Source organism: Stegostoma tigrinum, chromosome 2, assembly GCF_030684315.1.
Source record: "Stegostoma tigrinum isolate sSteTig4 chromosome 2, sSteTig4.hap1, whole genome shotgun sequence".
NCBI classification, from domain to species: domain Eukaryota; kingdom Metazoa; phylum Chordata; class Chondrichthyes; order Orectolobiformes; family Stegostomatidae; genus Stegostoma; species Stegostoma tigrinum.
The window spans coordinates 129,464,816-129,479,217 of NC_081355.1; the positions used below are offsets into that span (position 1 = coordinate 129,464,816).

The 14,402-nt window shown below is 38.8% G+C and overlaps 1 protein-coding gene across 6 annotated transcripts in view; it reads right to left on the reverse strand.

Annotated features, from left to right (window-relative positions):
- LOC125463564 (partitioning defective 3 homolog) overlaps positions 1–14,402 on the reverse strand; it is a 798,969-nt gene that overhangs the window by 12,333 nt on the left and 772,234 nt on the right. For all 6 annotated transcript variants that reach the window (XM_048554970.2, XM_048554960.2, XM_048554990.2 and 3 more), the window contains one exon: positions 3,470–3,587. In XM_048554970.2, coding sequence (XP_048410927.1) covers positions 3,470–3,587 — 118 coding nt within the window. The remainder of the gene's footprint in view (positions 1–3,469; positions 3,588–14,402) is intronic.

Consider the following 14,402-nt stretch of genomic DNA (forward strand, 5'->3'; position numbering starts at 1 on the left):
AAGCGGAAGTTAGAGAACTTGGAATATAATCAAATCTGTAAAACCAAGGGCAGGAAGAAATGCAGCACAAGCCTTTATTTGTTTTAGTCAGAAAAGAACCATTATCCAGTTTTATGTAAAGTCAAATGTACATTTTAATATGGAGTTAATTTAATCCATTCATTCTAAGCTTGGCTCATAAAAATTATACAGCGGAGAAGGTCGGCATTCAGTCAATCGTGTGCACCACTGTTAACTCTTTAATTGAAGCTATCTACTCTAATCCCATTTTCCTGTCCAAGCCACATCCTTTTTTAATGTTCTTCTTGGCAAGTACATGGCAAATTTACTTTTACAGCCCCTGTCTCAAAGGCCAGTAGCGCTAAAGAATGCCATACTCTAGTAAATCCACCATGTGAAAAAAAATCCTTCAAACTTTTGCTTTGTTCTTCTTGTAATGGCAATTTTGAGTCATTGCTCCCTCAACGCAGTTCCAGAGAAAGCAATATGTTTTCTGCTTGAGCACATCAAAATCTGTCATAATTCTGATAAAACCTAGTTAAATCCCTCATTAACCTTTTCTGCTTTAGTCACAAAATAGTAATTTCTTCATAACCTTGGCACACGCATTACTAGCGTTATTCTATTGAATCTTTGCTGAACTATTTCCAATGCCCTAATACCCTGAAGGTCATAACAGGATGACGAGAATATGCCACATAAAGATTAAAAATCACCGTTGTCACATACATTGAAAATCTATCATATATTCAATCATACTTGAGATAATCTTGAAGATTTTACTGTTCTCATAGAAACAAGCTGCCATTTGTACAATTCCATAGTATGTATATCAAGTAGAAAATTGCATATTGACAAGTTTTGAGCATCTGTAGTGAATTGCATCATCCATGTAATTTTTCAATGAAATTTCATGGTTGCTTATTCTGATGATCGAACACGCATTCTGAATGGATACTCTCCTTAAACAATAATTAGTTATCATAAGATGTACAAATATCTTTCACGTGTGTTTATTCTGCAGTATGCGCTGCACTCTTCATGCAGTTACATTGATAAATTCTGCACTGATCAACCACATTGAAATTTTTATAGATGCAAATATCATTTTAAAGTAGAACATCTGAAACTTTGGAGTTGGCTCTCACATCAAACATCAGATTGACAACACACTGAATGAAGTTCCTCCCAGTCTGTTTCAAGATTATGTCCTACCTTTCAGCTTCAGAATAGTTTAATTAATACATCAATATAAATATTTCCATGTGCTGCAACAATTTACTTTTTGGCCTTGTCTGCAAATTTTGTTTAGTTAGTCCATTTGTGATGAATTATGTAAACTATTGTGTTATTCTACTTGCCAAGAGCTGAGCAGAGAACGTGCCAAGCCAATAAAGTGTTTTCAACATGGAAGGAAAAGAGCAGACTTTCTTGCTTTCTGTGTTTAAAATGCCGATCCAAAGATAAAACAATGTACCAACTTATTGTGATTCATGTTTAACTTAATGTCATACTTTGGTTAAAAAAATTAAACACCAGGGTGAGAAGAATGACCAAAACAGGAAAATGTCAACAGTGAGGATGATGAATGAAACAGCCATATAGCTTGGCCAATAAAAAAAAACTTTCTATGCAACAATTAAGCAAAGGAAATACCTGGGTTTTGATGAAACATGCAGTAACACTTGGCCATAGTTTGTTCCAGCTCTGACTCATGACTCAGCTCAGAACCATTGTTTTTAATTAGATACAAACAATTCTATTTAAATATAAATAAAATGTGTGCCCATTATATTCAGGTTTGATCACAATAAGCTTAATTCTATAACTGATCTAAACTCACAAACTGAACCCTGCAATTTAGAAAATCATTCTATTCCTTAAACTAATTGTGCCCCTTAGGAATCCACTCTGTTCATTACAGGAAACTATAAACTAAGGTTAAAATAGTCTGTTTAAAACTGTTATGAAATTTAAATACACAACAGTTTGCTCTTTGACCCACAGTAGTTAAGTTTCAAGTCTTTCAGAGTCCAAGCTTTTCTCACAGTCCTAGCTCCCAAACCATATGTTGCCCCTCCTCTCTGTTCACCCCAGAAGATAAGGGACATTCTACAAAACGGAAGCTTGCTAACAAAACAATGCTGCACAATGGAAAGTGGCATGCACTTCCACAGAGAGAAACAACTTTGTTTCACAATGGAAACAAAAATCCAGACTGTAAAGTAAAACACAGATTTTATCTTTAATGCAATTTAAATAAAAGTGGAATACTGGCACATACATTATCAGAACCAGATTTTTAAAGAAATGTTGATAACGTGGCTTGTTGCAAAAATTGATTTATCAGTTGATCTAGTATTAGAACAAAATGAATTTTTACATAACATCACACGACAGTGAAGGTTTTGATTGCCAAGTTAACTACAACTACATAGTTTCTAATAACATTTCCAAAAATAATGTCAGGGCTCTCACTGATCCTAACTTAGAGAAAGCATACAAATTTGCACATTGCCCCAGCAACAAGTTTATTGGGGTTTTGCTTTGAACATAGCTTGCCATGAATTTAATGCATGTTCTCGAGAACATTGTCTGTTCATTATCTCTCAACAAAATGAATGAGCACATTTAACTCTTGGCACTACAAACAGTTGATATGCAAGCATGGATAATGCATTTGCATCTACGTAGCTGTTTCATATCATAAATTTATTCTTTCCATTTTCCCTACTGCAGACATCACCAACTCACTGCCTAAAACTGCAGAGCCCAGAGGGGCAACAATTGTTGGCAGGAGGCAGTATAGTAAGTAGTAAGCATTCAGTGATTATTTTTAAATTTTAATGCCAACACACAAGTCTTAGTCATGAGAAGGTGACAGTTTGCTCAAATCAATACACCCTAAGCTGTAAACAAGCATGGTTTTATAATTTACATTCAAAGTTTTGAACAAGCAGGCACGATAATCAATCCCATTAGAAAGTCCCATGTTAAATAAAAAGTTTTACTTATTTTGTTTAAGTTGCAAATGAAAGTGTTAAAGTACTTCATAAATGTCATTGTTCATCATCGGCTGGACCACACCCGAAACTGCAACACACACTACTTTGAAAAATGTATGTCACCAATACATTACAAAACACCCAGTGTGGAGTGGATCTCATTATTCTTCTAATAACATAGGTTGTCCCTGAAGAATAGGATAATCCAGTTCGTCAGGACAGCATCAGGTTCTCCAAGCAAACTCAGTCCACTCAAGCAATGACAGGTTGATATCGCATGCGATGAAATTATCAACAATGCACCACAGATGTAGATAAAGGTTTAGAAGGGAACAGGTTGAAAGGCATGTGACTCTTCGCTGCTTCTGTTGCATACGGACCCATTAGGATCAGAGTTCGCAGATTCTGCACTCTAGTTAAAGTTCATTGCCCTCCACACCCATCCGGACAGTCTAAACACTCACCCAAGGCTGTTCAAAACTGTATGTACGCCTCCGGTCCTCCAGCTCCTCTTGCTTTGCTTGCTGGAACTCATTTCTTAGCTTTTGTATCCGATCGTGGTTACTCGGAGCGAGTCTGTTACTAGGACGGAAAAGGAAGGGAAAAGAAACTGAAATACATGAAGCAATACACTGCATTAAGCAGCGCTAATACAATTTACCTCAAGGTTGACAAAACTGGTAGCAAAGACTTCACTTTTAATTTACTGGTGTGTAAATCAAGCAAAGTGATGAGAGAACCAGCTGGCAAGAGGCTGCTGCTAACATTTGCTTCTTCCCAGCAATCAAATTCACACATTCGTGCTGGGGAAATCACCAACACTGGAAGGCAAATCAGCCACTCAGACATATTTGCATATGCACAATCCAATATCTTTTTATTGCAAGGTGAAGTAACCTTATCACCACTGGATTCCAACCGGGAAGGATAATTCTCTACAGGAACGTGTCCAATTTTAACTTGCATTGGGAAACAAAGTTGTCCTCTGCTTCAGAGATAATGGGAACTGCAGATGCTGGAGAATCCAAGATAACAAAGTGTGGAGCTGGATGAACACAGCAGGCCAAGCAGCATCTCAGGAGCACAAAAGCTGACATTTCGGGCCTAGACCCTTCAAAATGTCAGCTTTTGTGCTCCTGAGATGCTGCTTGGCCTGCTGTGTTCATCCAGCTTCACACTTTATTATCTTGTCCTCTGCTTCACCTGTTTCTCAGTTCTGTGTTAAAAAGGCCTTTGTATAGAGCGTCCCATGAAAATCAATACTGCAGATTAGTTCATCAGTTTTAACAGAGGCATCAATCACTTTGGATTTTAAAGCTAATTACCTAATCAACGAAACAAAATCCACAAGTGAAGTGAGACTAATCAAGATATCCAAAGTCTAAGTGAGTATAATGTTCATATGTCCTAAAGATCATGAACTGTTTCTCTAATAATTACAACTCTAGATATGGCATAAAATAGTCAAAGTTTTTGAATAATTAACATTGTGACAGCATTCATTTCAATTATATTAACGCTTTCGTAATGATTCATAATATGTGGATCAGCCATAATCTAACTGAAAAGGGGCAGAAGTTTGAGGCCCTGAATGGCTACTCCTCATTGAATGGTCTCCATAAACTGGTTAAAACAAGATTGGATCAATGGCTCTGTTTGTACATTTCCCATAGATTCTTTCTTCAGGGGATGCATGTTCCTGTTTGCACTAATATCATGTAAAAGTCTTCAATATAAAGATAGAGTTGGACAGTCAGACTGCACTGGGATGACCTTGACAGACATGTACCTTCTGTGAGCTATTTCAGAATCAGAGAATTGTTCCAGTGCAGAGAAACACCTTATCCTCACTTGTTCTCTGCTAAGTGCCAATCTCCTGCCTTTCTCCATAATTTTGGTTCTACCTAACTAATCATCTAATGCCCTCTTGACAGCCTCAACTGATCCGCCATCCTCCACATTTCCAGTCAGTATGCTCCCAGGCACTCACAACCCAATGTGTGCAAAAATTGTTTTTTTATTCTCATTTCACATTTGCTTCTTTTATAAAATATTTTACATCTGTGCTCTCTGGTTCTTGATTATTTTCATGACCAGGAAGTTTGTTCCATATCCATTGTACAGACCCCTGATGACTTTGAAAAATTCTATCAAATCTCTCCTCAGCCTTTTTCTCTCCAAGTAAAACAGTTACAACTTCTCTGATCTATCTTCATTAGTGAAGTTTCTGAACCCTAAAGCTATTTTAGTAAACAACTTCTACACTCTCTCTGATACATTCACATACATCTTGCATTGTAGCATTCAGAACTACACATACTACACTAGCAGTAACCCAACTAATGTTTTACGCAGTTCCAATATAACCTCACTGTTCTTGTACTCGATGGACCTTTAATGTAACCCAGAATAGTTTATGCTTTATTAAATGCTGTATCTGCACTGGCTCTTTTCATGATTTCAATCTGAATAAGTGTGAGGTAATGTACTTGGTTGGGATAAATAAGGCAAAGGAATGCATGATGAGTGGTAGGACCCTGGGAAGCACAAAGGATCAGAGAGACTTTGGTGCGCAAGTCCACAGACCCCTTGAATTAGTGGTATGTAACGTGATTAAGAAAGCATATGGGATTATTGCCCTTATTGCTGAAGCACAGAATTTCAAAACAGGGAGGTTATGCTGGAACTGTATAAAACATTGGTTAGGTCACAGCAAAAGCAGTGTGCGCACTTCTATAATCTGCATTATAGTAGGGATGTGATTGTACTGGAGAAGGTTTACCAGAATATTGCCCGGGCTAGAGAGTTTTAGTTATGAAAAGAGATTAGATAGACTCAGAGCAGAGGACACTGAGCGGGGAGATGAGCAAAACGCATAAAATTACAAGGGGCATGTATGGGAAGAAACTTTTCCCTTGGAGGGATCAATGAGCAGAGGGCATAGCTTTAAGCTAAGGACAGGACGTTCAGAGGAGATGTGACGAATGTCTCTGCATGGTTCTTTGCACCAAGATGTATCACTGCATATTTCTTTGCATTCAACTACATCTGCCACCTACCCACCCAACTCCAACTTGTTAATGCCCTTCTGAGATTCCACACTGTCATGATATCATTATAAAAATGGAGAATAAAGACAATCAGCTTCTCAAGTATTCAATAGCTATTTGCCCCTTGTCTCAACGCCTCATTGGTGCCAGCTCCTCAACTACCTGATCAAGTCGTCACAACTCTGAGGTTGAGAATTTTCCTGAGAAATTCTAGACAGTTACTACAGGATCTGATTGAAATATTTCAGAATATTGCCCAGTTTACTTCTGAGCAACTGTCTACACAGCTCTGAGAATGACACTAAGAGGATGAATAGACATATCAATTTTCACTATTCAGCATTGTACAGTATCAAGACCAAACACCTTAAAATGCAGGAATATTGGAAGCAAGGAGTTGTTAGGCCTTCAAAAATTATCTGTAAAGTACTATGGACACAAACAGAGCTCACTAACAAAATATTTTTAAGGGCATGCCTCTGTAGCAGTAGCATTCTAAAAGATATCCCCTCCTTCACCATTTCATCAAATTTCATGAAGTTATATCTGACAAAAGCATGGAAAAATGTAAGTCTGTACTGGCTCCCAAAAGAGCTACTGGCTAGTTCCATTCTTCAACCCTATCTCTGTGGGCCTTTAAATTCATCACTATGAAACAGATATCCAGCTCTTCTTTTGAAACATCCTATGAAATCCACCTCCACCACTCTCGCGTGGCAGCATATTCTAATTCCTAACAACTCTTTACATATAGAAGTTTCTCTTAATCCCAGATCTCTTGCTGACAATCTTGAAATTGTGACCTCTGGTTATTGGCATAGAAACTAGTGGGCACAGAATATCCTTCTTTACCCCGTCTAAATTGTTCATAATTTTGAATATTTCAATAAGGTCAGCCCTCAATCTTCATTGCTTCAAGGAGAATAGGCCCAATCTCTCTAACCTTTCCTTGATTCTAAAATCCTTCCTTCTTGGTATCATTCTTGGTATATCACTTTTGAAGGTTCCTCCAGGGCTTTAACATCTTTTCTGAAATAAGGCATCCAACAGCTGAACACAATACTCCAAATGCAGTCTGATCAATGATTTGGTGTAATCTTTTCCTTGCTTTTAATGGACTTGGTCACAAACTAATACAGAATTTCAGAAATAACAAGGTGCAGAGCTGGATGAACACAGCAGGCCAAGCAGCATCCTGAAGAAGGGTCTAGGCCTGAAACGTCAGCCATCCTGCTCCTCTGATGCTGCTTGGCCTGCTGTGTTCATCTAGCTCTACACCTTGTTATCTGCAGTTCCTACTATCTCTGAAACAGAATTTCAGATTGAAATTTTATTAGTGTAAACCACTAAGATACAAAAGGAACTTGTGCTCCAGGTAAGAAAGTTGCACAAAAAAAAATCAGTAAATTACCGGTATATTTTACGTCAATTAATTAAAAGGAGTGAGAAAGCTACACATTACAAATTTCAAAGTGCAAAGTTTCTAAAATACTTTAAGACACATCAAGTAGCAGCTAAATATTGTAGCAACATCCTCGACCCCCTTATAGCTTGCAATCTGAGGATAATACCGCTGCCAAGTTGGGTAGAGTATTTGTGGATTGGGAAGTAGGACATTAGAGTTTGGTGTTTGTAAAATGCTAGGAAGGTGGAAAGCATTGTCTGGACCCTTTAACATATTGTGTTTTTTCTATGCTTGGAGACATCTGCTAACAGTTTGAAAGTACCCAAATTGAAACATTTGTATTGAAAGGCCATACTGTTATCAGGGGATCAGCATTTTTTCCAAGACAACAGGTTTTTGAACTTGACCAATCAATTTGAACCAGGCACTCAGATACCAAAAACCTACCAAATTTGAACATGATGGTTTTGACAACCTAGGACCAATCCAATTATAAGAAACTGATATGTCATCAGGGGTATAAAAGAACAGGGCAGCTGGACAAAGACAGGAGAACTACCTGCCATCTGCCAGAGTTCACAGTTCTCAACTCTAAAGAGAGAATGGCTGGCTTTCATAGACTCCTTTAGGTGTTAGAGAAAGCACCATCTAAATATCAAAGATACCAATGGCACAACTAATTAATATTCCTGACAGAAGAATCAATAGAAGAGGCGTTCCTTACAGAACCGTTTGATGGAGAAGGTACAGGGTATTCCAGAAGACACGTAATCTGGCTGTAGTTTGGAGAGATTAAATTTTACTTTATGTTAGTAGGACTCATATAGAATGGCAACTATTACAATCTTGTTTTATTTAGAAATAATTAGTAGTTAGAAGGGGTTCATTCGGTTTGTTAATAGTTTAGTTAATTTGTTCACTTGTTGATTTTTAAAGTGAGTATCAGGAGTTTATTTTATTTAACCAATAGAAATTGTTGAAAGGCAGGTTACACCACTTTTCACGCTTCTTACCAGATTATAGGGAGAGGTGCTCCTTTTTGGGTGTTTTGGTTTTGGTTCTCGGTGGTGGGAGGGAGCTGAGCCTCCACTTTGTAACAATATATTCAGGGGATATTTCAGTTACACGTTGGAAAATTACAGATACTAGCAGAAAATATCTGTTATTAATAGGAGACATAGCTTGGTGAAGAATGTTTCTTAAGTGATGTGGCATTAGTTTTTGAAGTGCTACCGTTGTCAGGCTCTTATGCAGTATTGTAGGAAAGTGTTTCCTAGTCTTTTCTTTCAGATAGCAAGTGACGATTTAAAAATGTGGCTGTTCTCTGACTCAGATAGGTGGACTGGTTATCACTGCAGACACGCTTTATCTTCTGAATAAATAAATCCATAGTCTGCAAAAGGTTTGGAAAAATCATTTGGATTCAATGCTACTTTGAAGTGAAATGAATGGCAACTGGTGCTCAAGAGAATTATTGGCAAAAAGACAAACTAGAAATCAGAGAACAATTGAAAGATCACCTGATTTGGGCTGCGTGTCCAATAATGTATCACAATGTACTGCACGGAAAAGTCAGTGTGGATTAAAGTGTCAAATTCCGGACTGAGGCTTTAATTTAACTTCTCTAATCCCATGTCCCTGCTCCTTACCCTTTCCTACATTTTGCTAAAAGTTTAAATCCACACAAATCCCGCAAGTGATGTGAAGTCAATATTTCTTGCAGCAAACCATTTAACCTTCAAATGTCAATCATGTGCAAGAAAAAATGTTCCACACTCCTTTTTGTGTTACTATTAATCCAGATATAAATCTAGAACGCGGGCCAGAGCAATTTTTGTTTCAAATTCATTCACAGGATGTAGCCTTTGCTGACTAGACTGGCATCTATTGTCCATCCCTAACTGTCTTTCAGGAGATGATAGTGAACATCTTCTTGAACCAGCATAGTCCTTTGAGTGTAGGGACACCCACAGAACTATTAGGAAGAGAATTCCAGGATCTTGACTGAACAATTGTGAAGGAATGGTAATAAGCTCTAAGTATTTGTAGGGATCTTACAGGTGGTGACTCCCATACATCTGCTGCTTTCGTCCATTGAGGTGCTAGAAGTCATGAGTTTGATAGTTGCAAAATAAGAAACTTTGGCGAGTTAGTGCAGTGCATATTGTTGATGGTACACACTTCTACCGATGTTGAAGTTCATGAAGTGATGCCAGTCAAGCAGATTGATTGGTCCTGAATGGTATGAATGTTGAAGGAGTGGCAGCTCCTCCAGGAAAGCTGAATGTATTCCATCATACACTCGACTTTGGATTGAAAACTGGCTGGCTGACAGGAAGCAAAGAGTAGTGATAAACGGGTCCCTTTTGGAATGGCAGGTGGTGACCAGTGGGGTACCGCAAGGTTCGGTGCTGGGACCGCAGCTGTTTACAATATACATGAATGATATAGCTGAAGGCATTAAAAGTAAAATTAGCAAATTTGCTGATGACACAAAGCTGGGTAGCAGTGTGAAACGTGAGGAGGATGTTATGAGAATACAGGGTGACTTGGACAGGCTAGGTGAGTGGACGGATGCATGGCAGATGCAGTTTACTGTGGATAAATGTGTGGTTATCCACTTTGGTGGCAAGAACAGGAAGGCAGATTACTATCTCAATGGAGTCAAGTTAGGTAAAGGGGAAGTACAACGAGATCTAGGTGTTCTTGTACATCAGTCAATGAAAGCAAGCATGCAGGTACAGCAGGCAGTGAAGAAAGCTAATAGCATGCTGGCCTTCATAACAAGAGGAATGAGTATAGGGGCAAAGAGGTCCTTCTGCAGCTGTACAGGGCCCTGGTGAGACGGCACCTGGGGTATTGTGTGCAGTTCTGGTCTCCAAATTTGAGGAAGGACATTCTTGCTATTGAGGGAGTGCAGAGTAGGTTCACGAGGTCAATTCCCGGAATGGCGGGACTATCATATGTTGAAAGATCGGAGCGACTGGGCTTGTATACACGAGTTTAGAAGGATGAGAGGGGATCTGATTGAGACATACAAGATTATTAAAGGATTGGTCACTCTGGAGGCAGGTAGCATGTTTCCGCTGATGGGTGAGTCCAGAACCAGAGAACACATTTTAAAAATATGGGGTAGGCCATTTAGAACAGAGTTGAGGAAAAACTTCTTCACCCAGAGAGCGGTGGATATATGGAATGCTCTGCCCCAGAAGGCAGTGGAGGCCAAGTCTCTGGATACTTTCAAGAAAGAGATGGATAGAGCTCTTAAAGATAGTGGAATCAAGGGTTTATGGCGATAAGGCAGGAACAGGATACTGATTGTGGATGATCAGCCATGATAATAATGAATGGTGGTGCTGGCGCGAAGGGCTGAATGGCCTACTCTTGCACCTACTGTCTATTGGCTTTACCCTGTAGACAGTTGGCAGGCACTGGGGAGTCAGGAGGTGAGTTATTTACTGTAGAATTCCTAGCTTCTGATTTGCTCCTGTAGTCACAGCATTTATTTGGCTGGTCAAGTTCAGTTTCTGGCAACCCCTAAAATGCTGGTAGTGAGGGATTCAGGCATGACAATTCTAAAAGCGTCAAGGGAGATGGTCAGTGGTTGGCACTTGTGTAGTGCAAATGTTATCTGCTACTTATTAGGTCAAGCTCAGATGTTGTCCAGTTATTTTGGTAAATAAACAGCGGTTGCTTCAGTTTCTGATTGCTAGTAATAATTCCTGAATATCATGCAATCATCAGCAAACATCCCAACCTTTGACCTTGTAATGTAAGAAAGGTCATTGATGAAGCATTAAAGGTGGTTGGGTCTAGGACATGACCTGAAGCAAATCCTGCAGTGATGTCCTTATACTGAGATTATTGACCTCCAATAGGCACAACTCTCTTTCTTTACACTAGATATGACTCCAACAAATGGACAGTTTTCCCCATGATCTCCTGAGTTTAGATTTGCTTGGACTACCTGATAACTTGTTTGGAGCAAGGCTGTAAGGATGCTAAGTGTTGAATGTACTGCAGAACCCTAACCGAGCACAAATAAGCAGATTATTCACTTACAAATACCATTTAATAGCACTTTTAATGATCACGTCCATCACTTGGTTGATGTTCAAGAGTTGACTGATAAGGAGGTAATTGGCTGGAGAGATTTATCCTGGGTTTTGTGCACAGGGCATTTCTGGGTAATTTTCCATGTGGTGAGTAGATGCCGATGTTGAAGCCGTAGAACAGCTTAGTTAGGTGAATGGCAAGTCATGATGGACAAGTGCAAGTGTTTGCAATATTGTCAGGACATGTGGCCTTTGCAGAATTCAGTGCCTTCAGCTATATCTTGGAATGAATCAGATTGGTTAAGATTACCTCTTTGATGCTGGGAATGCTTGAGTGGATCATCTATTCAGCACTTCTGGCTGTAGATGCATACAAATGCTTCAAGCTCTGTCGTTTGCAAAGATATGCTGGACTCCCCCATTATAGAGGATAGTATTTTTAGTTTAGCACCTCATGTTGCTTGCTTAATTGTCCACCACCATTGGTGACTGGATGTAGATGGATTGTAGAGCTTATGGGATTGCTTAACCACGTCACTTCTGCTGCTGCTTGCCTTGCAAGTAGTCATGTGTTGACAGTTTCATCAGATTAACACTATTTTAATGACAATCGAGAATGGTGGCATTGATAGCGTTAGAACAGTTTTCTATATTTGCGGCAGCTTTTGTCGACATCAATTTTCACCATTTACGATAGCGGAATTCCAGGTAAAGTTAACAAACCCTGGAACAACTGATTTGTTTTTCCCACAAATGATACGCATTTGTGCGTACTAGTGAGAGGTAGAACTAGCCAATCCCTTGCTTAACAAGAGTCTATCTAGCTCTGACTTAAAAATGTTTAAGCACTCTTGTTTATACCAACTTTTCAGGTAGAGATTTCCAAAGACTCAAGACAAACAGAGGAAAAAAAAATCACTTCATCTCTAGTTTAAATGAGTAGCCTCTAATTTTGACCATTAGTTCTGGACTCTCCAATAAAAGAAAGAATCTCACTACATCTACCATGTCGCGATCCCTCTGCATCTTATATATCTCAGTCAAGTCACACCTCACTCTTTTAAAGTCCAGCTGAAACAAGCCTAGCTTGTCCAGTCTTTCCTTATAAGATAATGCACTCATTCTCGACGGTAGTCTGGTAAATCTTGTGTGTTTCTTCCAATACATTTACATCCTTCCTTAAGTAGGGCGACCAATACAGTACTCCAGGTATGGTCTCACCAATGCTTTGTATACCCGAAGCATAACTTCCATACTTTTTTATCCAATCCCGTCATGATAATTTTTAAAGTATGTAAGCATCACTGGCAAAAGCAGCATTGGTTGCCTATCCCCATTTGCCCTGCATGTGGACTCACATGTAGGTCCGACTGGGTAGGGATGCAGATGTTCTTCCCTACACTATGTAAGTGAACCAGACAGGTTTTCGCAACAATTAGCAATGATTACAGGGTTACCTTTAGACTAGCTTTAAAAGATGTTACGCATTTACATTTCCTAATTATTTACAATTTATGCATAAAATATACCCAGATCTCTCTGTTTCAGAGATCTGCAATCTCTCACCACTTAGATAGAATGCTTCTCCTTTATTCTTCCTGTCAAGATGGACAATTCACATTTTTCTCCATGATACTTCATTTGCCAGATCTTTGCCTACTCTCTTAAGCCATTTTTTTTTTGTTTCTGAATGTCCTCTTAACTACTTACCTTGCTACCTATTTTTTGTGCTATCAGCAATTTGGCAACAATGCTGTTTGTGCTTTCATCCAAGTCATTGACATAAACTGCAAACAGTCAAGGTCCAAGTATCAATTCCTGTACTTATTACAGATTGCCAATCTGAAAAAGACCCATGTATGTCCACTTTCTGCTCCCTGTTTGCCAGCCAATCTTCTACTCATGCCAACATGCTACCTCCTATGCCATGAACATTTATTTTCCACAGTAACATTTGACATGGCACTTTATTGAATTCCTTCTTCATCCTTTTCAGTATTTACTCAGGTAGGACAGGCACGACTTCATTTGAAGAAGATAAAAATGCTGTACAACAGGAACAAGAAGAGACCACTCAAACTGCTAGTTTCCCAAAACTGAAAAATGTAATTGCTCTTTCCAATGAGTGAAGGGTCTTTCTTTCAAAATTGTTGACTTACAAGACTGAGTCACAACAAAAACGATTAATTCAGAAACAAGATGAGGTCATTTTGACTTTAATCTCATGGGGGTTGGTGACCAGAGGAGGACTGATATATCTATGAAACTTAGGGGGGAAAAAAAACAATCACAGCTTGTCAGATAGGCAGTGTTTCATGTTGCACACATCTCTATCAAAACAAACTGTTATCATTAAACAACAAGCCCAACAATGAGAAATGATACGGATGCCTATTCTAATAGAATGCCTGAGAATGGGGTGAACATTAATCTTTCAACCTCCGATTCAGATTCAACATTGACTTCTTTAATTTGGTATTATGTTTTGCAAGCATCAAGGGTTAATTGCAAAGGCAAGAAGATAGTAAAATCTTTATTCGAGGAAAATTAATTCCACGGATAGCTACTGGAATGTGAGATTACACACCTCCCTAGCGCTTACATACCTAGTTTCAAGCCTGTTTGGAATTGCCTCTAACTGTGTGCTCATAGGGCATTAAAATACATTTTAATGCTTCACAGGAAGACAATTCAAACACCCTTTTCGCTCTATCTATCTCTACCTCCTATATTCCTTCATTGCGTTTGAACATTTTAAACAACAATACCTTTCAAAACTGTGATCAGCACTTGTTCACAACTGTTTTTATGCTAAAAATTTTTTAAGAAGCCTTTATGGACATCTGCCTACCCACTGATCGACAGCAGATGCTGTTTTTACCAGAAC